The sequence below is a fragment of the Linepithema humile genome, chromosome 6 (genome assembly GCF_040581485.1).
Source record: "Linepithema humile isolate Giens D197 chromosome 6, Lhum_UNIL_v1.0, whole genome shotgun sequence".
NCBI lineage: Eukaryota > Metazoa > Arthropoda > Insecta > Hymenoptera > Formicidae > Linepithema > Linepithema humile.
Window position 1 is genome coordinate 14,209,737 of NC_090133.1, and position 23,739 is coordinate 14,233,475.

The window sequence follows — 23,739 nt, forward strand, 5'->3', positions numbered from 1 at the left end:
GATATCATCAAGTGATGCACCGCTTGATTTCGAATTTTTTATTTTATTTAGATGGTCCAGATATTGTGATCTTTAATTATTAATTTTTTTTTTGCAATTTCAGTTGTTAGTGGTTGTCCTGTTAATTCTTTGTACTGATTACAGATTATCTGTAAAGCTTGATCTCGTTTTATACGATTATGATAATCAACACTTTTTGTAACATATAAACAAGAATGTTGTTGATATAACATTAATAAAATTTTAACATTTTCCTTATTATCCATTTTTTATTATAAAAGAAGTTTTTTCTGAAAATCAATTTTATATATTATTATACTTTTCTTGAAAAATAATATGTATATATAGGTTATAATATATTTTTAATGTCTAATTTAATCTGCATTAAAACTAATAATAACTACTTATGTAAATCTTATTAATTATTAATCTTATTAATTTATTTTATTTAAGAATTATATTTCTCTTATTTTTTCAATTCTATAATTACTTACTAAAATATTATTTATATTGTTCACAGTATCTCGTATCACTATAAGTATCTTATATTTTGTCTTGACAGATAGTAAAAGAAACTAGTAAAATCTAATAACTCGCAATAACTCGTACCGAAAAATGGGACGCAACGCATTTTTTCGTTTGAGCTTCTTATTCGAGTTTTGCATCCAAATTCAGTGTGTACATGATCCGAGTTCTAGTAACTTTCCCTCAGTCCGAGATCTCGGATCGAGTTCTAGTATCGTGGACACAAGGCTTAAAGCCTTGGGTGTTTACGATTCAAGTTTGAGTTAGTTTTACTAGGGCCGAAAAATGAGATAAACATAACCATCTAGAACCTTTATGATTCATGACAACTCGACGCTGTCTTGTACTGCTTGAGTTAAATTCATTGAATTTATTGAGCAAATTTTATTGTAATAGAAAAATGTCATTTATTATTATTATTAATTATATTATTATTAATTTATTAAAGAGGTATACCAACATACATACCAACATTATTTGTTTCTTTCATAGACTGATTTGCAGTTGACATTTTTCTATTACAATAAAATTTGCTCAATAAACTCAACAAATTCAATGAATTTAACTCAAGCAATACAAGACAGCGTCGAGTTGTCATAAATCATAAAGGTTCTAGATGGTTATGTCTATCTCATTTTTCGGTCCTAGTAAAACTAAGGCACTAGATATGTAGGTATTCTCATCCGCCATTTTGGTTCCTATTAGATGGAAAATTATAGCGTATACAGGGTGACACTTAAAGACTGCCCACTAAGTACATAGCGTTATTCCTTGCCAAAAAATGAGTCGAAAAAAGTCCTGAATCATTTTTAATAATTGACGTGTTACACATGTACGCTATACTATACTATATACGCTATAATTCTCCATTTAGTAGGAACCAAAATGGCGGATGAGAATACCTACATATCTAGTGCCTTAGTAAAACTAACTCGAACTTGAATTATCGTAAACACCCTTATAGCGTTTTCGATTATACAGGATTTGAACGACCCAGGGTTGGTTAATGACGTCATTGCAACCTCTCCACCAATGAAAGACTTGCATTTATAGTAAAATAGTGATTGATCAACCCTGGGTCGTTCAAATCCTGTATAATCGAAAACGCTATTAGGGCCACTTTTTCCAACGTCGGTTAACTTTAACCGACTGGTAACTTTTCAGAATAGCCAACTGAAAACTCGAAACTTGTATATGTATATGTATATCAAGTTTCGAGTTTTAAGTTGGCTATTCTGAAAAGTTACCAGTCGGTTAAAGTTAACCGACGTTGGAAAAAGTGGCCCTTAGTGTAATAGTTCACTGAACTGATTGCACTAGGTCTAGAGCCAGTGCAAGCAGTGCAAGAACAGCAGCCTAAGAAATAGGCGCCATAAATAGATAATTAAATTGTAAGTATGAAATTGTAAGTAAGAATTTTTGTAAATAAAAAACTTAACAACAAGACTTAACTTTTATTTTAATGTATAATGTTTAAAATATAATGTTTAAAATTTAAATATATAAATCTGTATCGTTAAATAATAATCTGTATCGTTAATGATCATCTTCGTCAGAAGATTTTATTAATTCCAATACTACTATTTTATTTATTATATTGTCACACATTATTTTTGCACTGCAGTGTTTTTTATTCTTGCACTTTTTCAGTCTGCACTCTCAATCCTTGCTTAAACTCCCTAGTTTTAGTTTAGTTCTAGTTCAATTCAGTGTAGGAATAAAAAACAAACCTCTGGCTAGTATATGCTCCCTCCTGTTTCTTTTTACTCAATGGGCTTTATGCGCTGCAGGTGGTGGGGATCTAGGGAATTCTAAGCGCTGTTCATGCGCGCATTGAGTGAAACGGAACGTTTTCTATGAGTGCGTTCGAAAATAAGTTTGGTTGGTGTTGGGAAAAAAGATAAAGTTGGCAGTATTGAAAATTACCAGTGCTGCGTTTCGTTTCTTCCACTGGGATCATTGGAATTATACGTTATACCAGGGATCACTGAGGTTTGTTGAGGTTATTAAGGACATAAAAAAATTTGCTATTTGAGGTATTATGAAAGAGGTAAAGAAGAAGTAAAACATATTTTATAATAATATGCTTTATCTATATATATATAAATAAATATATATGCTATAGTTATTATATGTAATAATTAATGTAATCATAATTAAATACAGTAAAACAAATGTATTCTAACCTTTACTTCTTTTTCTCTTTTTTATAAATTATTGTTTCTTATATTTAAATGTAACATAATTGTGTAATATTTACAGATCACTTCTCTTGTTACTTATTATACGTCTCTTAAACATATATTTAAAAAATGAAGAAATCTGTGCAATTAGTTAAGAAACACAACACTCGTCAATTGAAGTTGCTTGATGAAATAACCAATATAGAATATATAATAGAAGTTAATGAAGAAGATTTCAATCGCGCTTATAAAGGTATTATTTCAATATTAAACAGTTAACTATCCAGATAAGAAAGCATGCAAAAATAATTATATATTGTTATTTTTATATATAGATATTACATTTGCTAATGCTTTGCTACAAAAAGCAAAACATACCCTTTTAATTAACGAACGTAATTCGAGCACAATTGATAATCCCAGTTCTTCGAAAAAAAATATGAAAAATATAAATACTATCATACAACTTGATGATTTATTGTCAAATATTGAGACTAATCAAAATGAAACAGACAACAATGCTTCAGATATTGATAATGAAACAAACATGTTGAATATAGGTATATTTAAATTATTGCACAATTACAGAAAACTGTTTAATATTGAAATAATACCTTTATAAGCGCGATTGAAATCTTCTTCATTAACTTCTATTATATATTCTATATTGGTTATTTCATCAAGCAACTTCAATTGACGAGTGTTGTGTTTCTTAACTAATTGCACAGATTTCTTCATTTTTTAAATATATGTTTAAGAGACGTATAATAAGTAACAAGAGAAGTGATCTGTAAATATTACACAATTATGTTACATTTAAATATAAGAAACAATAATTTATAAAAAAGAGAAAAAGAAGTAAAGGTTAGAATACATTTGTTTTACTGTATTTAATTATGATTACATTAATTATTACATATAATAACTATAGCATATATATTTATTTATATATATATAGATAAAGCATATTATTATAAAATATGTTTTACTTCTTCTTTACCTCTTTCATAATACCTCAAATAGCAAATTTTTTTATGTCCTTAATAACCTCAACAAACCTCAGTGATCCCTGGTATAACGTATAATTCCAATGATCCCAGTGGAAGAAACGAAACGCAGCACTGGTAATTTTCAATACTGCCAACTTTATCTTTTTTCCCAACACCAACCAAACTTATTTTCGAACGCACTCTATGTAATTCGTGCGCATAATGTGCGAAACGGAACGCAACCTAAACCAATGCTTGATACAGTAGTTGCTTTAAATTGTTGGCAATACTGGCGAGAATTATTTTTTTCTACCACGCGCGCGCAAGAAGATAGAGTATAGTTATAAGATTACAATTAATATTTAACATTTATTATAAATCTGCTTGGACTGCGATAAAAAAATGAGTTTGTGGGTTGATAAATATCGTCCAACAACACTTGCGAAGTTAGATTATCATCTCGAACAAGCAGAGGACTTGAGAAACATGGTAATTATATTGACAATTGAGGTTAACTAACATTAAAAGCGTGCTTTTCTCAAAGCCAGCATCAAACTGCAAATTTTCATGCAACTTATTGCAGCAACTTAATTGTCACAATTTACTAGTTGCAATACTAGCAGCAATTATTTTTGTGATTATTATGTTGGTACAACACATTAAATATTGTTATCTTTTTAAGGTAGTTGTCTCGCGACAATATAACCTAAAATTTCTTACAATTTATATATAATTATATACTATAATTGCAATTGTAAATTTTTTTGAAATTGCAATTATATTTAGTACTTTTAGTAAAAAATACTAAAAACACTAAATATAATTGCAATTAATTATAATTGCAATATAATTGCAATAGTAAAAAATACTAAAAGTACTAAATATAATTGCAATTATCTCAGCTTTTAAACGGTAAATTTTTTTTCTTGCAGGATCACTTAAATATTACTTCAATAAAGATATAGTAAAAATTTGAATCCATTTATAAGAAATTCATTTTTATGTTGTATTGTTGCAAATTAAGCAAATACATAAGAACAAAAATATTACAATTGGATACAACTAGTTGCTGGAATTAGAATAGGATCTAAGCTCCCTATTCTATAATTTTTAACGATGTTATGTATCACTATACAGGTTTTTTTGTATCATGTAATTACTGCACAATGACACATAACAACATCATTAAGAATTACAGAACAGGCTCCTAAATCCTGTACAATCACTGCAATCAAATTGCTTTTAAAAATTACGTAGTATGATAATGAAAAAATTGCAGAAATTTATCGCGATAATTGAATTACTGTAACAAATTGCATAGTCAATACTTAAAAAATACAATATTAAATTTTGTCTTAAAATAAAATAATATGATTTGTTTTTGAAAATGTGTATTTCATACGTCATGTTACATTGATTGAAAATGAGTGTAAATATAATTATAATGATAAAAAAAGTAAAAAAATCATGATTAGATTTTAATTATACATAGTATCTCGTAAATTTTAATTATAAATATTAACTATAGATATGAAAAAAGTAGTAGGAAAAAAGTAGTTTGTAACACTACATTAAAAGAATTAAGAAAAACTTACATGTTAAAAGTTGTCTTTAATGTAAAATTTAACCTATATATACATATATATATATATATTTAAAAAGTTCATAGAAATATCTGCAGAATTATATTAATTTGACTGGAATAAGCAATGTCTCAATTATTTTTGTTTAAAATATAGGTACAAAAACGAGACTTTCCTCATTTATTAGTGCACGGACCACCTGGTGCAGGAAAGAAAACACGAATATTGTGTATTTTGAAAGAACTTTATGGAAGTGCAGCTGAAAGAGTAAAAGTAGAAACTGTGCAGTTTGAGGTTTGGTATATTTTATTTTTATTCAGTTAAAATGCGCTGATTAGATTTTTTGTTCATTAATTATAACATATTTAACATAAAATTATATCAATAATGATTCATATTCTATAACAAAATAAAAATAAAATATTCCAACCTGTATAAATGATTATCCAGACAGCATCTAAAAAGAAATTAGAAATATTAACAATGAGCAGTAATTACCACACAGAAGTAAATCCCAGTGACGCAGGATTACATGACAGAATTGTTATTATGGAATTGATAAAAGCAACTGCACAAACACATCACATAGATATAGGTCAAAAGGAGTTTAAAGGTATAATAAAGATATGGTAAACATTTTTTAAACATCTATTTGAATATTTTTTAATTTATTATTACAAATTTAAGCTATTATTACAAATAATTGATGTAGTAAAAAGAATAATTATTATATAATAAAATTATTATACAAATTATTATATAAAAATTACAACACTGTTATATAAATAGTGGTATTGTTGTCTAATGTGGATCAACTTACAAGAGACGCACAGCATGCACTTCGTAGAACAATGGAAAAATATATTAGTACGTGCAGATTGATTCTTTGTGCAAATTCAACATCACGAGTATTGCCAGCAATTCAATCACGATGTGTGCGAATCAGAGTTCCTGCGCCAACAGTCTTTGAAATCAAAACTATTTTACATTTAATTTGTAAACGTGAAGGATTAAACATACCTGATGAATTAATTAATCGAGTAATTGAAGCTAGTAATAGAAATCTTAGACGGGCAATATTAATGCTCGAGGCTTGCAAAGTCGAACAGTAAGTAATATACATAAATATAGGTATATATAGAAATATATTATTTCACAAAAAAATAAGGAACATTAGACGTTCAAAATTGAACAATCTTCAAACTACTGTAACTCGCGAATAATTATCACCAACGAAGATAGACTAAATCTAGACCAAAAATCAAAAAAGCGTTTTAAAGCTTGAAGTTGGTATTTTTACATGTTTGAGGCCATTTTTTTATATTTTTATCTTACTTTTAGACTTAAAAAATAAGAACACATTGTTTTGTTTCTTAAAATTACGTATCTTCAATACTGCAATTTGATAACATTTTTTTCAAAATTTTATGACAAGAGGCAAAAACTACGATTCTTTATTTGCAAAACATGTGTTTACAAATGTTATTACGATTTTTTTGGTCGAATAACGTGACTTGAATAAATAAACTTGTATTCTTATGCTACTGCTGATAGTAAATGTTATCGTTCACAAAATATAAGGTTAGTTTCAATGTCGTGTAGTTCGGCCAAAAAAATTGTAGAAACATTTCTAAACACGTGGTCTACAGATAAAATGTACTTTTTGGAACTTATCATGAACTTTTCGAGAAAAAGTGTTGTAAACTGCAGAGTATTGAAAATACGTAATTTTAAGACAAAAACAATGGTTTTTTGGGTTCAGAATTGTGAGAGTAAAAAAGTTAAAAAAACTGTTACAAGTACGTGAAAGTGCAAATTTTAGCTTTAAAACGCTTTTTTGTTTTTTGTCCGTGATAATTTTTCGCCGAGTTTTTACGTTATTTGTAAAAAATGTAGATTTATTTTCAAAGTTGTGTAACTCGATAAAAAAAATCGCAGGAACATTTGTAAACATGCATTTTGCGAGTAAAGAATCATAGCTTTATCACTTGTCATAAAATTTGAAAAAATTTTATTATTAAATTGCAATATTGAATAAAAAATTTTTACAAAATGGCCTAAAGTATGTAAAAATAGACACTTTAAGTTTTAAAACGCTGTTTTTGATGTGCGATATTTTATGCTAAATTATAGCAGTTTGAAAATTGTTATTTTAGGCGTCTAAGAAGTGTTCCCTATTTTTTATGTAGTATATATGTAAAAGCGATTAAATTCAAAATTATAAAGTTTTATTATTTTCCTTATAAAAATTATTTTGTTTTTAGATATCCATTTACTACCGATCAAAAAGTAACAGAGCCGGATTGGCAAATATATATACGAAATACAGCTAGTATGATGGTTTCTGAACAATCTCCTAAAATACTTTTAGACATACGGAATAGATTTTATGATCTGTTAACGCGTGCTGTACCATGCGATCTAATATTTAGAGGATTGCTACAAGAATGCATAAAAAAATGTGATGATCAATTAAAAAAAGAAATTATCGGCACTGCGTCAGAGTATCAACATAGAATGATACGTGGCTCGAAACCTATTTTTCATTTAGAGGCTTTTGCTGCACGATTTATGGCTGTTTACAAAAAATATATTGAATCATCTTTAGAAAGTTTTATGTAAAATTTGTTCTTTAATGTTTTTTACATTTGTAATAAAATGATTATACTATATCAGTTACATTATAAGTTTTCAATATCTTTTAAACATTATCAGTATGAAGTAAAAATAATTAATTTTTAGATTTACCTCTTTATTTACCTCTTATTAATATAAGATTAATAATTTCTGTATCTTAAGCACAAATTATAATATTAATAATTTATTTCTAATTTTATAATCATGCTAAAGAAATTCATGTCATTGTTTAATTTTAAAATTGTTTTTTCCTTTTTTTTAATTAGGGCTAGTGTATTATTTGACATTTTTAATAACGAATATTTAGCAAAGTATGAATAAAAATTATATATGCAAAAACATTAATTTGAATAAATTATTTTATTCTAATAATAATGAATATAACACAGCAATACAATACTTGATGTAATCTGACAGCTAATTTAAAAAAAATGTTTTCCCTGAAGAACATATAATACACTTACATTGCTGCAAGTGCAAATGCGGAGATAACTGCTAGTGCAGATACTACATATCCAGTACTATACACTTCTTTAATTGTTAGAAAAAGTCCCATATCCCAAGCCTGGAAATTTATAAAAATATATATGATAATTATATATATATATAACTAAATTTATAAGTCAGTAAAGTTATAGCAATAATTTTTTCTGAATAATGACATAAATTAAATGTAATAATTATTAATTTGCGCTTCTTATCTCATTTACTTTCAAATATAATTATACTTATTACATAATAACTTCATACCAAATGACGTATTCCATTAAATGTATGATATGTAACAGGCAAAGCAAGTAAAGTCTTGCTAGCAAACAGTACAGGTAAAGGTAAACATAAATTATTCACAGTTTCTATGAAGCAGGGAATACCACCTGGTATAAATAATGTGCCTGAAACACAAAACATATTTAACTTAAACATACTTATTTCTGTTTCATATAACTCCACACACACGCACACACACATACAAAATTCTAATTTTTATTAAACTACATATTACATGATCAACTAAGCTAAGTAAATACGCATATTGAGTTTTACCTAAACCAAGAAACATCGCATAACTGGCTAGTATTATACCAGTAGTACGATGTGTTAATGAGAGCAATGATGTTAATTGAACTTGATAGATAGTTAAATGTGGTGACATCGGTCTTTTTAGACGTGTATTCTTCTCATCATGGGATTCACAATTTATTGTATGTGAAGGATTTGAAACTGTAGCACTGAGTGATCTGCAATATATATCTCATTGTGTTTTTATTTGCAGGTACAGCTAATAAAAAATTAATAAAGTAAAAAAATTTTTTGACATAAAAATTAAAGTTACATAAATATTAAAACTAAAATTACATAAGCACAGCATTAAAGTAACATAAATAAACAATGCGCTATAATTGATATACATAACTTATAATTGTAATCACTTTTGCGTAGAAACTTGTTGTAGAATAAAAACTATCAAAATTTATTTTCAATATGACAGTTATATAAATATAAGGTTATGTGTTATGTAAGCTCTTACCTGCAAGTGTATAGACACCGAAAATGTCGAAAATCGACATTACGCCGACATAGAAGTCTAAGGAACAAATATCGTTTTTGCTTTAGCTGAATAATTAAAGTCATAACAATTTAATTAGCTAAAAATAGTATTTTGGAACATACCTAGTATAGACCGCCATTTTTATAAATATCTTGTATTTCTGATGGATGATAAGTGTCACAGAGGTGTGTTAGCAAATATTCTATGTTACAGCAAGATTTTATAAATATAATTACAAGCAATCAGCAATGTATTCTCAAATCAAATGTATGGCACAAACAATTTAAGCCGACAATCTTATAACAGAAAATTATTGACTAAATTCAAGTCAAAGAGAATAGGATAGAGTGGAAGATCTCATAAGAGCGTAATGTATTTTTGCGTATATAGTCTTCAGTGCCCTCTCGTGAGTCTGATGTCTAACTTAATATTCCCTGCTTCTTGAGCGCTCACTGAACAGTTATAGTACTGAATAAATAAATTAATCTGTTTCTATAATTTAAGTCCGCGTTAGCAAGGCATAAATCTATATGTCAACATTAATATTATATTAATATAATTATTAGTAAAAAGAAAAATAATATAATATTGATATGAAATTATAAATTTTATTTTATGATAAACATACATATGGTGAAAACAAAATTTGTAGCAAGTACATATTTACACTAAGTATATAATAATAAGTTAATAAATTATCGTTAATAAGTTACCATTAATAATAAGTATATAATACAGTATAAAATACCAAATTATACATATACGATATATGATATATAAACGTAAAAAGTATTAACTAAATTTTTTCATCTTTGTGGAACTATTTTTATCTATTTTTGTTGTAATATTTCGTCTCATCCACGGACTAAGGAATAGAGGGACGGAGCACAAGCTGTACCGGGGGAGCACGTTTGCGGCGGGGGGGGCCGCTATATTCGTTTAGTAATCACCACACATAGAACTCACTATTTGCGTATGTGTGAGAAATGAAAGTCAGATCCTGCGCACAATAAACAAAATAGGAAATAGAAATAGGAATAATTATTAAATATTAGAAATAAGAAATTGAAATTATTTATTTAAAAAATAAAAAAAATAGAAAAAATTAATGCATGAATTAAGAAATAAGAATTGGAACTAATTAATATATTTTATTCTTTTGATAGATGTAAAATAATTTCTCTTTTTAAGAGGATGCTGAAGTGACGGGCAAACTCCGACGCGAAAGCGCCATCATTTCGATGGTACTAAAAATGAAATGACATTATCGGCGCAGCCTACGGACCTATGCCGCGTAGGTCCGTGTGTACGCATTTGTTTGTAGTGGTGATTCACTACACTGACGTGTGGTCTGTGTACGTGTGTCATCGGAAGTTTGTAAACAAACGATGCTTGCGCTTGTTTCCTCGACTGAAATTTCGTCGCAAGGCTGCAATATAATGTCCGAAAAAACATAAGCGTATACAAGGTGTCAAATAAATACAAACTAAATATGACAAAATAATAAATGAAAAATATACATATAATACTATATATATCATTGAAGAAAAATATCATATACTTTTCTTACTTTTATCCTTATGTAGTAAATACTAAATAACTAATTAATCAATTAATTAATATATACATATACACATATATTCAATAAATAGTTATCTTTATTTTGTATTTTATATGATAATGACTGAAATAATGTAAGTATATATCATTTCAGTTATATAAAATACAAAATAAAGATAACTATATTCAATATGTATATGTATGTATTCAATAATTAATTAACTTATTTATTTATTTTGTATTTATTCCATAAGAATAAAAATAGAAAAAGCATATAACATATTTTTCCAATTAGATATATAGTATTATACATACATTTTTCAAATAAAATATTTTGTAGTACACGTGCGTCGAAAGTAGCCTATTACGCGCATGCTTTACGTGCGGAAAGTAGCCAATTTCACACGCAACATATTACCGCACGCTTCAAACTTATTACCGCACGCTTCCGGTTTATTACCGCACGCTTCCGCTTTATTACCGCACGCTTCACTTATTATTTCATTACAAAGCAACGCCATCTTGCAGCGCGATAGAAAATAAATAGCCATTACTTCTTCCCTGTCCCAAAGTCTAATCTCAATTGCGCCCAACACGCAGTGACACATGTAAGAAACTGGTAAGGTAAAAAGCGTCTTATCATTACACTTACCCCGCACTTATACTACAATAGGCTACTTTCGACGCACGTGTACTACAAAATAGCATATGTATCAAGTGCGGGATGGCAATTGCCAACTCGTGGGTAGGGAGGGAATGGTCGCACTCGCCTTCGGCTCGTGCGACCATTCTCCCCTCCCTACCCACTCGTGGGCAATTGCCAACTTCCCGCACTTGATACACAATATACTATTATCATATCTAACTTATATCTATTAGACACCTTGTATAAGTCTATTTTGTCTCGTATGTACATCATTCAGCCATACGATAGAATTTCAATTGTGAGAAAAAAGGTTAAATGACCTTATAAATTATCTGATAAAATATAAACAAACCACACGTGCAGTAAATTGCTAACTAAAATAAATACGTATTTCTTCAAATCTGTCAGCTGACGTTAGATCGCCTATGACAATATTTCTTAAAATCTGCCAGTTCACGAATAAATCGTCTTTAGCTCTCTTTTTTCTAAACTGTCAGCTGACGTTAGATCGCCTCTGACTATATTTATTAAAAATTGTCAGTTCACGATAGATCGCCTCTGACAATATTTCTTACAATTTGCCAGTTCACGAATAAATCGTCTTTAGCTCTCTTTTTTCTAAACTGTCAGCTGACGTTAGATCGCCTCTGACTATATTTATTAAAAATTGTCAGTTCACGATAGATCGCCTCTGACAATATTTCTTACAATTTGCCAGTTCACGAATAAATCGTCTTTAGCTCTCTTTTTTCTAAACTGTCAGCTGACGTTAGATCGTCTGTGACAATATTTATTTAAAATTGTCAGCTCACGATAAATCGCCTCTGACAATATTTCTTACAATTTGCCAGTTCACGAATAAATCGTCTTTAGCTCTCTTTTTTCTAAACTGTCAGCTGACGTTAGATCGCCTCTGACTATATTTATTAAAAATTGTCAGCTCACAATAGATCGCCTCTGACAATATTTCTTACAATTTGCCAGTTCACGAATAAATCGTCTTTAGCTCTCTTTTTTCTAAACTGTCAGCTGACGTTAGATCGTCTGTGACAATATTTATTTAAAATTGTCAGCTCACAATAGATTGCCTTTGACAATATTTCTTACAATTTGCCAGTTCACGAATAAATCGTCTTTAGCTCTCTTTTTTCTAAACTGTCAGCTGACGTTAGATCGCCTCTGACTATATTTATTAAAAATTGTCAGCTCACAATAGATCGCCTCTGACAATATTTCTTACAATTTGCCAGTTCACGAATAAATCGTCTTTAGCTCTCTTTTTTCTAAACTGTCAGCTGACGTTAGATCGTCTGTGACAATATTTATTTAAAATTGTCAGCTCACAATAGATTGCCTTTGACAATATTTCTTACAATTTGCCAGTTCACGAATAAATCGTCTTTAGCTCTCTTTTTTCTAAACTGTCAGCTGACGTTAGATCGCCTCTGACTATATTTATTAAAAATTGTCAGCTCACAATAGATCGCCTCTGACAATATTTCTTACAATTTGCCAGTTCACGAATAAATCGTCTTTAGCTCTCTTTTTTCTAAACTGTCAGCTGACGTTAGATCGTCTGTGACAATATTTATTTAAAATTGTCAGCTCACAATAGATTGCCTTTGACAATATTTCTTACAATTTGCCAGTTCACGAATAAATCGTCTTTAGCTCTCTTTTTTCTAAACTGTCAGCTGACGTTAGATCGCCTCTGACTATATTTATTAAAAATTGTCAGCTCACAATAGATCGCCTCTGACAATATTTCTTACAATTTGCCAGTTCACGAATAAATCGCCTTTATCTCTCTTTCTTCTAAACTGTCAGCTGACGTTAGATCGCCTCTGACTATATTTATTAAAAATTGTCAGCTCACGAAAGATCGCCTCTGGCTTGTCTTATTCTATATTGCCAGTCCACGACAAAGCCGCCTCTGGCTTGAAGACAAGAATAAGAATTTTCTTCTAATGCCAGTCCACGAGAAAACCGCCTTTGGCTTGTCTTATTCTATATTGCCAGTCCACGAGGAAACCGCCTCTGGCTTGAAGACAAGAATAAGAGTTTTCTAATGCCAGTCCACGAGAAAACCGCCTCTGGCTTGTCTTATTCTATATTGCCAGTCCACGAGGAAACCGCCTCTGGCTTGTCTTATTCTTTATTGTAAGATACTTTTATTACGTCATATGCTTTATGTATATATATATAATGTATATTATATGCTCCACATTATCTATATTTATATCAAAATATCTTTCTAAGAAATTGACATCATTTTGTATACTCTTTTTACAATAAATGTATATGATATATGCCATATTTTTTATTTCTAAAGCATGAAATATAAAGATATTTTTATTTTTTTGTGTCTATCATTTGTAAAAAAATCTTGATAAAAGAAACAACATTAATTTTGCGACTTGCAATAATCTGTTTCATTATATGCTTCTTTTAAATACTTACAATTAGCCTTATTTTATGTGATTAACTTGATATTTAAAATACGTATCAAAATCGAAAATGTATTTTTATTACAGTAGAAAAGAAACATTCTTGTCTTACAACAGAGAGAAATGGCAAAATATAATATTGTCTAAAGTACAGTCCAATAAAAACGGTTAAAATTGAACATTTTATAAAACCACTGTGATTCATGAAAAATCAGAATTATTATTTCAAAAATATAGACATATTTCGACTGTGTGTTTTAAACTGCACTACACATTCAAAATTCACAGAATAAATTTATTTCTGCAAAGTTGTGTATAATGTCAGTGGAAAAGTGATTTATTTGTTATTACATATACATGATATTTTACCATTCCTCTCTGGTGTAAGACTACAATGTTTTTTTTCTACTGAACTAGAAATTAATTTTATATTTTGATGTGTATTTTAGATACCAAGGTAAACGCATAAAATAAGGCTAGTTGTAAGTATATAAAAGAAGTATATATTGAAACAGATAATTGCAAGTCACAAAATTAATGTTTTTTTTATCAAGATTTTTTTACAAATGATACATACAAGAAACTAAAAATACCTTTATATTTCATGCTTTATAAATAAGTTATATGACATATACATTTATTATAAAAATATATACAATATACAAAATGATATTAACTTTTTACATAGATACTTTGATGTAAATATACATAATATGGAGCACATAATATACATAATATATACACATAAAGCACATAAATAAAAGTATTTTACAGAAATTAGAATATGAATGTATGTAACTAAATAATATAAATGTTTGCAAGAATATTGCAAAATTTATGTATAATACATACACTTTTTTATCCTTCAGAGTGTTTTCAACCCATTTTTTTCAGCCGGGTTTTGTAGCACATAACACACACTCACACGCACAACTAACACACACATAACTAACCTAAAAGATTCTGTATATGACAGATAGCACTGAGAACTGTATAGCGCCTCTATCCCAAAATCTCGGAATTAATCTATAGCTCTTTTTTACCTTATTCTTTCTATATTGCACACATGCTTTACATAAATCTGGAAAAGGGTGGCGTTTTGAAAATAAGTCTCTAAGCTCTATTTTTTTGGTTTTCCATTATTGTTTCATACGCTCTTCTTCGGCACATGGTCTTGTTTTGCAGATTGAAGCAGTATAATTTTGATATAAAAGATATAATTCTTTGAGGTGACATTGTCGGTAAATTTTCAAAAATTTTTTTTATTTTTTGGTTTAAATTTGACCAACTGCCGAAAGATTAGCATATGTACTTTATTTACACCAAAGGATTTGTAATTCTATTAAACCAATAAAAAACGCCACCCTTTTTAGAAAATTGAAGTTTCGGTCGGTAACAATATGACTTCAGCATCCTCTTAATATTAAATGATTATTGCTATTTCTAATATTTTGTCTACTGTATGCAGAGCCTCAGAGTAATAAAAGTTAAAGTATTTTATAAAATTTATAGTACAACAATAATAAAACCGCCTAATCTCTTTACGCTTGTCACTCGTTATGTCTAGTGGCACCACTACACGAGTGTAACCATGTCATAGACACAGAATCTCTGTGTGAGAATTGCTACATCAATATGGCGGAAAGCAGTCCCCCCCCCCCCTGCACGCTTGAATTACCATCTTCTCTCGCCTAAACTAGGACTTTAGACTCAGTCCCATTGAGTAAAAAGAAACAGGAGGGAGCGTTTGGTCTTAAAAGTGCGGACGGAAGTGACTATATAAAGTGGTCGCTCAAGATGGCCGCTCAAGGGCGCCAATATTGAATGACTTGTTCTGTTTAATTAGGAAATAATGTACAATTAAAAGAAAATAACTATAATATGCAACAATAATACCAAATTTTAATGGCGTTTTTCATTGGGATTGCACTCGTGCAGTATTTCCATAAGAGCAATGTTAAAATCTAAAATCTAAATTTATATTAAATCCTTCGTCCTTACAAAAATTTATCCATGCATTTCTTTGATCCGGATTTTTCGGAAACCTGTTTGTGAGTAAAAATTATTTAGTAATTATTGTGAATCTACAATTTCACAATACTATACATATGATTATAATCTCCAAAATAAAAATCTCATTATTGTTGATAATACTAACCGATGAAACGTTATTCCATGATTTCGAGCTGCTGCTGTTATGCCACAAGCTTTACAGAATACCATTTTGATCGTTTATTTCCATACACTGTTGCATAAAAGACTATACACTGCATTTTAATGCGTACGGCGTACGGTATGCCGCTTGCCGCTATGCTCGAGCATTCCCTCTCACTTTCAAAAAGTGGTCGCTCAAGATGGCTGCCATGACGTACATCCGTCCGCGGATTTGCCTAGTCCTGGCTAGTATATGCTCCCTCCTGTTTCTTTTTACTCAATGCTCAGTCCCTCTATTCCTTAGTCCGTGGTCTCATCATATGTGCTTCCAGTGACATCTTATTCTTATAAACATATATGAAAAAGAATTTGAAGATTCTGGACAGCATAATTTAACAATTGGACAGTTCTGTGTAAAAATATCTATTATCAATTTTCCTAAATTCTTTTTATGAATAATATTTCGAATCACGCATTGGAATTGTTTTTCCCAAACCATAATAATTTGAAATATATTTTTTGTAACATAAACTAAACTATTGTCTTCATAAGTTCTATTGTTTTCAATAACGTAAATAATTTATGATCCCCATATTCTGCATTACTATTAGAAACTAATAATTCTTCACAAATAGTGCATATATGATGTGCAAGAAACTTTTTAGCCAGAAATCCACATATATAATAAATAGCATTCGATTCTGTGAACTGTTTACAGGTTTCAGATTCTACATATTGAAATTCATTTAATTCTTTCAAATTTATATTTGTTAAAATCGAAGTTTGTTGATTTGATCTATGGTTCTGTTTATTCCCATACAGCACACAAAGATTGCATACACATTGCATCAATCTTTCATCGCAATGTTACAATATTGTAAATTCACTGCAAAATGTTGTTGCATCATTGCTGTGGGATTGCAGCAATGTTAAAATGTCCGCCTTTAGAAAGATTATAACGAAATATTACAGTAATATTGCAATGTAATGAATTTGCAATAATACATTATTATTGCAATTTTAGAATAATGTTGCATATATTTTTATTTATTCGGACATTTATCTGTCCGATTTCTGAACCATCAGTTCAATATCTGAATTCCCTGTGTTAGGGTCGTATCAGAAAAATTTAACTGATAAAAATAGTTACTATGTCTTTAATCTTACTAGTCACTCTTTGGAAGTTTTATATCATCATGACTAAAACTTAAATATGGCCGGTATTCATAGTCCGTTCTTATATTTAAGATTGTCTTAAGCACGGACTTATATTCGCTCTCTTCGTCACACATAGATTGTGTCTGACAAAGAGAGCGAATATAAGTTCGTGCTTAAGACGATCTTGAATATAAGAACGGACTATGAATACCGCCCTACGAGATAGATTTTGCAACGCGTGTCGCATAGCGGTAAACGAACGAACTACCCAGGGAGAAATACAGGTCGAAGAAACGTCTATTAGATATCTATTAGACGTTTCTTCGACCTGTATTTCTCCCTGGGTAGCGATTATCGAATATTGCTCTTGTAATGTTTTTGCAATGTTGCTGTCACATTCTCATGAAATATTACAATTCAATGTTCCAATAATCTCTCAACAATATTACATTGCAACTTGCAAGATTGTAACATTGCTGCAATGTAAATGCAATGTTTTGTGCTGTATGGGTTAGATTGCATTGTGTGTTGGAGTTGACTTTTGTAAAAATATAATTTCTATCTGATCAGATAATAGTAATTTCACAATTACTATTACCTGATACTTTTGATAATTGTGTAATGAAAATATGTCGTAAGTCAGCTTGAAATTGTTTTCAGGATAGATTGACAGAACATCTATGCTGTTGTCTTATAACAGAAAATAAATTTTCAAATGGGTCTTGATTTAATTTTCTAGTACAAAGTTTTTGAATATCGTAATCTTTGTTTAAATCTTTAAATAACTGAATTTAGAAGAACTGAATTTATTGTTAATAAAAAACCTTTTCTACAAGCTGGTTGTGGCCCAAATTCAAACCGTTTTTTTTCTAAAGCTTCTAAAATTTTTTGTAAAAATTCTGTGTGTTCTGAGTCTTTTGTAATAGCGTAATTTAATTTGTTAGGCACTGTTTTTCTCTTCAAAGAAGAATTTAGAATAACAAATAGTTTATCCATATTTATAATAAATTGTAAGGTTATGTTATTATCTTTGTGAAAATAGTCTGAGAACATAGTTTTATATACTAGTACGCAGTATACATTAATTCTGAAAAAATTTGTGTTACTAAGCTAACTTTTATTTTCGAAAAGTGTGTTAGATTAAAATGTTTTCTAATAAAATAAAACATTAATAAGGGCTTTTTTGAAAAATTACAATTCTTAAAAATACCACAAAAAGCTATATCAAGCCCGAATCGGATCTTTATTGCTCAAAATCTTTAAAGGGAAAAATGACAGACATTTCGGCCACTAAACGTTTTGGCCATCATCAGTGTGAAAATTCAATACAAATAAATATACGCGTGTACAGTTCATAAAAGGTTAACGCTTAAAAACAGTGCGACGTGAACTAGCCTCGGAATTACGCCAGATCCGAGGGAGCACGCCCAATGGAAATCGGTAACCCGTGGTTCTCCATGTTCTTCGGGAGTTAGGTAACTTAGGCGGTATCGGCAATAAATGCACGATTCGGTAGCTCGCGGTATCGGCAATAAATGCTCAATTCTGTAACTCGCGGTACTCCACGTATTTCGGGAGCTAGGTAACTTGCGCGACATCGGCAATAAATGCACGATTCGGTAACTCGCGGTATCGGCAATAAATGCTCGATTCGGTAACAGCGTTAATTCGACGAAATCGGTATCCGGAAATGGGCGCCAGGTGCGTATAATCGCACCACGGTAACGGTAACTTTAATAATTCTTTTAATATGTCCGGCCGCTCCCCGCTCAGTATATGACAGAGGGGCGTAGTTCTTTGATTTCTATTGGAGATTCTGGAGAGGAGATGTCGTCAGAAAAACACCACGTTTAACAATAAAAGTTAATAACACTTATTATTAAAGAATCGTGAATTAACATTGCTGAACAAGCTTTAAAATCTCTTTAAGAGAGACGGTATCGCACGCAAATCAAAACACCATATTCGCCAAACAGGGGTCACAGAAAACAATACTCAAAACGATAACCAAAAACGATACTCTAGACCAGTGCTCGGAATTAGTCTGAACATTTCAGCCGATTTCCGTGGTATACGCCTCCTCTCCTCTCCTTACCGCGCGCGCTGCAACCGCTAGGGCCAGCGCCGCCGAGCGTTAAGAGCGGCACTATCTGATTATGAGTAGGTTCTTCTCCCTATTTATTAAAATTTAAAAAAATTTATTAAAATTTATTTATTAAAAATAAATTTAAAAATAAAAAATTTATTTTTAATAAATTTCAATAAATTTTTTAAAATTTTAATAAATAGGGAAAAAAACCCACTCATAATCGGGTAGTGCCGCTCCTAACGCTCGGCGGCGCTGGCCCTAGCGGCTGCGGCGCGCGCGGTAAGGAGAGGAAAGGAGGCGTATATCACGGAAATCGGCTGAAATGTTCAAACTAATTCCGAGCACTGCTCTAGACGGTATCCAAGAACGACACTCGAGAAACGGTACTCGAAGACCACAGTCGAAACGGTACTCAAAACAGTATTTGGAAACGATACGCAAAAACGACAATCGGCAACGATACGCAAAACGATACTTAAAATCGGCAATCAAAGCGGTCAAAAAGATGCTCACAGAACGATACGCAAAAACGGTAGCCGAAAACGTTATTTACCACGATATTCAAACACAATAATCGGAACGCAAACGACACTTAAAAACGGCACTCGAAACGATACGCAGAACAATATTCAGAAAAACGTTACGGTAACCGATACGGCAATAGATTTGCCAGATACGTTCCAGTCTCCTCCCAAAACTGCGACCCCCGAGATTCCGCCAAGAAACGACGCTCCAGGACAGGCCCCAAAACGGTAACACCGTAAGACACGGAGACAGAGGGAGTCCTGCCAGAGATGTCCAGTTTCTTTAAAGGCGTGAATCCGGAATCTCGCCCAGAGACGACGTTCCAAGGCCAAATCCATACTAACGGTAATACATGGATTTCGGTAGCCGACAAAAAGGTAATCTCAACGGTAATTTCGATAGAGGCACTCAAGTTTCCGCGACGAGTTGATCGTTACGCCACAAGGCCGAATTCAAACTCTCGCGGCAAAACGGCACTGCACTCCACGCAAATTCCGCGACTCGAATTCTCTATCAACTTTATCAAACGGTATCTTCTCAAACAACGTTCGGTAACATACGGTAACAGGTAACTGATAACTCCAGTAAGACGGAGACGACAACAATATAATCCGGCAACGGTAACTAATAACTCCGGTAAGACGGAGACGGTAACGATATAAGTCTTTCTCGGATTACGAGCGTTTGGACTGTCGACGGCTCAGCGCCTCGAAGAGGGCTACGGTAACACGGTAACCGGGGCCAGCCAACCTCCGACTTAGAAATTCACGGGAAGCGGTATCGGCACTTATTTCGATAATCAAGGATAATCGCGGTATTTTAGCGGTAACTGAATGTGTCGGAGGCGTCCGCTTTGGCCGGTATTACAAAATTATAGCTACCCTGGGTGATGGCCTTACAAAGACGATACGGCTACGCTTGTCGGGACCCTCCTCTGGAGCTGCTCCTTCCCGGTTGCTGGTTCGTCGAACAGTGGTTTCTCTGAGGTCCCCCTGGCCCATGTCGAGTCTCCATGCATCGGTCAGCGCACTCTGTTTATAATTTTTCCTCGAGTCGCCTATCGATCGTAAACAGCTCCGACCTCGTCAATTGTTTATTCTTGTCTTCATGCTCGCCAACCGCTGATACTTCAAAATAATGATCTCCTCTGAGTTTGCCGTCCTCCGGTTCGATCTGCCCGGCTGGCCAGGCCACGGCTACATCGACCATCTTTTTGGACCCTCAGTGATGGCGGCAACGTCCTCCGGCATCCGATCGCACTGCCGTGCTCCCTTTATCGTAAACCTTATCGGGGCTTCCTCATGATCTCGGTCCTGTAAAGTTGGAGAGTCGGTAACTGCTATTATGACGATACTCAACGCGAGACTCGATGACTTTGGTTTCGTGTATTTTTTGGGCTTCCTCTCCACTGTCGCGAGGTTATCTTCCAAAATCTTACGGCGTTCGCTTCTTCTTGACGTTTACATGACCCAATAAAGTGGCCATACACCCTAACGCTAAAATTCTAAGCTTGTCGGTAGATTATAATAATTTAAATGAGAACGCAAGACCCGTCGAAGCAAAAGAAATTGCTCCCTCTTTAACAAAGGGATACAACTCCAAATTCCGCCCCCCTCGGCCGGGCCACTGCCCTTGTGACGGGCGCAACGGAAAGCATCACGTCACAACACAATCTTAAAATAAATACAGAAATAATGTATCATAATTTCATTAATTTTGAAGCTGGATAATGTTGCTCAATAATTCAATTTACTTCCAAAACAAACGTTTCGACCTATTAGTTTTTGGTCATCCTCAACGTAATTGATCCTTGCAATCTAAAAAACTTCTCGTTTTACTAGTCGACAATGTCAGCCTAAATCATAAACAACTAAGAATTTTAAAGTCAACGACGATTACATATTTTAACATGATGACGATAAATTATAAGACTTGCGGAAAAAGTTTTTTATATGCAATATATATGGTTATTGACGACAATTTTTCTATAAAAATATCAAAGGTTTTATATTTATATAAAAATATCAAACGCTTAGAGATGAAAAGTTTGCACTGCAAGGATCAATTACACTGAGGATGATCAAAAACTAATAGGTCGAAACGTTTGTTTTGGAAATAAATTGAATTATTGAGCAACATCATCCAGCTCCAGCTTTAGTAGCTTATTTTTCCTAATTTATTATTGTATTAACACAAAAGCCAGTTTTTTTAAATTTCGACTTAATAATTCATTAATTTTACAACATTTTTATATATCTTCTGAAATCTTTAAGATATGACGATGAATTTTGAATTATTTATTACATTTATCACCTTCAATAACAAGATGAAAATCAAACTTTAAAACAATATTACTACAGAAATTATTATTAATTGCTATATGAAAAATGACTATACCAGATTCATAGCTTTATCAAACTAATAGAGCACAATCTTAGTTTTTGAGCGATATCTTGTTGAAAACTGTGCGATAATTAATTATTAGTTAAATAACAATAATTAATTTTTTTGACAAAAAAATGTAATATGTTGATTTATTTATATAAAACAATGTTTTAAATTTACAAATAATCTTCATATATTTTTAATATCTAAAACACGTGCTAATTTAAATTTTACTTTTTAATCTTTTCAACTCATTTCTTTTCCCGGTGTGTTGTGTTTGCCCTTCTTTTTTAGACATCTTTTATATCTTTCTTGAATTCTTATATTTGTTAGAGTCGTATTGAAATGCTTTGGTTTGGTGACCTCGCGTCACATATTTTCTCTCACATTCAATCAAATGAGTGATCACAGCAGGGCCAGATTTAGATCGTAGGGGGCCCCTAAGCACTGGCTTTAAAGAGGGTCTTTTTAATTTTTTCCGTCAATTTAATACTCGTATAAAATTAGTTGTATGAAACCTTTGAGGCCCCTGCTGGCGCGGGGCCCTAAGCAATTGCTTACATTGCTTATGCAATCCGACCCTGGATCACAGAAATAAATAAAAAAAAGAAAACAAAGTGGAAGAGAGCAAAAGAGGGAAGGAGTATCGATCCATTTTAACAAATTTCTAATAAATTGATCATTAAAAGTGATTAAATTTATCATACTAGGATCGTTTAAAGTTTATTCAATATTAATTTTCATTACATTGTAATGCAGGATCATATGTAGAAAAACAAAAATCAAGAGAAGATTTTTCTATAATATTTCCACCATATAATATTAATCTTACACTACATACAACATCTGTGTCACAAAATTCAATTCTTATTACTAATACAATTTTCATTACAATTAATCATTAATAAATAAAATTTGCTTTTGGATAAATACAATTTTGATTATGCACATTTGATTATTATGTACACCTGGTCACAGAAATGCCTTAACACATGAACTTGCACGGGTGTCAACAAGATCTATAGAGAGAAGGTTACCTCAGTAAAACCGGTTGAGGGCGAGGGACGATGAAGTAAGGGGGAAGCTAGAAACAGCTTGATAGCGAGGGGCGATGAAGGAAGGGGAAAGCATGATGATCTTATCGACAAACAGTAGCTGTCTGAGATAGCTTCTGTTCGCCGATGAGATCATCATTGCCCCTCTTGCCGCTCGCCCCTCTCTGCATTTGCCCCTCTTGCCGCTCGTCCCTCTTTGCGCATGAGGTAACCTTCTCTCTATAGATCTTGGTTTTGACTGTTTCAAAGCAATT

General features: G+C 31.5%; 2 protein-coding genes and 1 long non-coding RNA gene across 3 annotated transcripts; 1 reads left to right on the forward strand and 2 right to left on the reverse strand.

Annotated features, from left to right (window-relative positions):
• Nucleotides 1-3,256: 3,256 nt before the first annotated feature.
• On the reverse strand, nt 3,257-3,831 carry LOC137000813 (uncharacterized). The gene is made up of 2 exons (XR_010890988.1): nt 3,709-3,831; nt 3,257-3,496 (listed from the first exon to the last, which is right to left on the reverse strand). It is a non-coding gene; the product is annotated as an uncharacterized lncRNA (long non-coding RNA).
• A 146-nt stretch (nt 3,832-3,977) lies between these two features.
• Nucleotides 3,978-8,016, forward strand: RfC38 (replication factor C subunit RfC38). Its single transcript, XM_012362385.2, has 5 exons — nt 3,978-4,186; nt 5,437-5,574; nt 5,731-5,893; nt 6,070-6,388; nt 7,545-8,016. Exons 1-5 carry the CDS (start codon nt 4,100-4,102, stop codon nt 7,900-7,902), a joined length of 1,065 nt encoding a protein of 354 aa, XP_012217808.1. The 5' UTR covers nt 3,978-4,099; the 3' UTR covers nt 7,903-8,016.
• Nucleotides 8,017-8,258: 242 nt separating this feature from the next.
• LOC105669430 (succinate dehydrogenase cytochrome b560 subunit, mitochondrial) lies at nt 8,259-9,847 on the reverse strand. Its single transcript, XM_012362396.2, has 5 exons — nt 9,589-9,847; nt 9,446-9,502; nt 8,962-9,155; nt 8,668-8,810; nt 8,259-8,482 (listed from the first exon to the last, which is right to left on the reverse strand). The coding sequence occupies exons 1-5, from the start codon at nt 9,603-9,605 to the stop codon at nt 8,378-8,380; spliced, it is 516 nt and encodes a 171-aa protein (XP_012217819.1). The 5' UTR covers nt 9,606-9,847; the 3' UTR covers nt 8,259-8,377.
• Between the last annotated feature and the right edge of the window lie 13,892 nt (nt 9,848-23,739).

Bases quoted from the DNA above. Each gene is read 5' to 3' on its own strand.
- LOC105669430 (XM_012362396.2), bottom strand. The intron at 8,811-8,961 runs GTAAAACTCAAT...TTTGTGTTTCAG, and splicing joins TGCGATGTTTCTTGGTTTAG to GCACATTATTTATACCAGGT. The intron at 8,483-8,667 runs GTATGAAGTTAT...ATAAATTTCCAG, and splicing joins TTAATGGAATACGTCATTTG to GCTTGGGATATGGGACTTTT.
- RfC38 (XM_012362385.2), top strand. From the start codon at position 4,100: ATGAGTTTGTGGGTTGATAAATATCGTCCAACAACACTTGCGAAGTTA. The intron at 4,187-5,436 runs GTAATTATATTG...TTTAAAATATAG, and splicing joins CAGAGGACTTGAGAAACATG to GTACAAAAACGAGACTTTCC. The intron at 5,575-5,730 runs GTTTGGTATATT...ATGATTATCCAG, and splicing joins TAGAAACTGTGCAGTTTGAG to ACAGCATCTAAAAAGAAATT.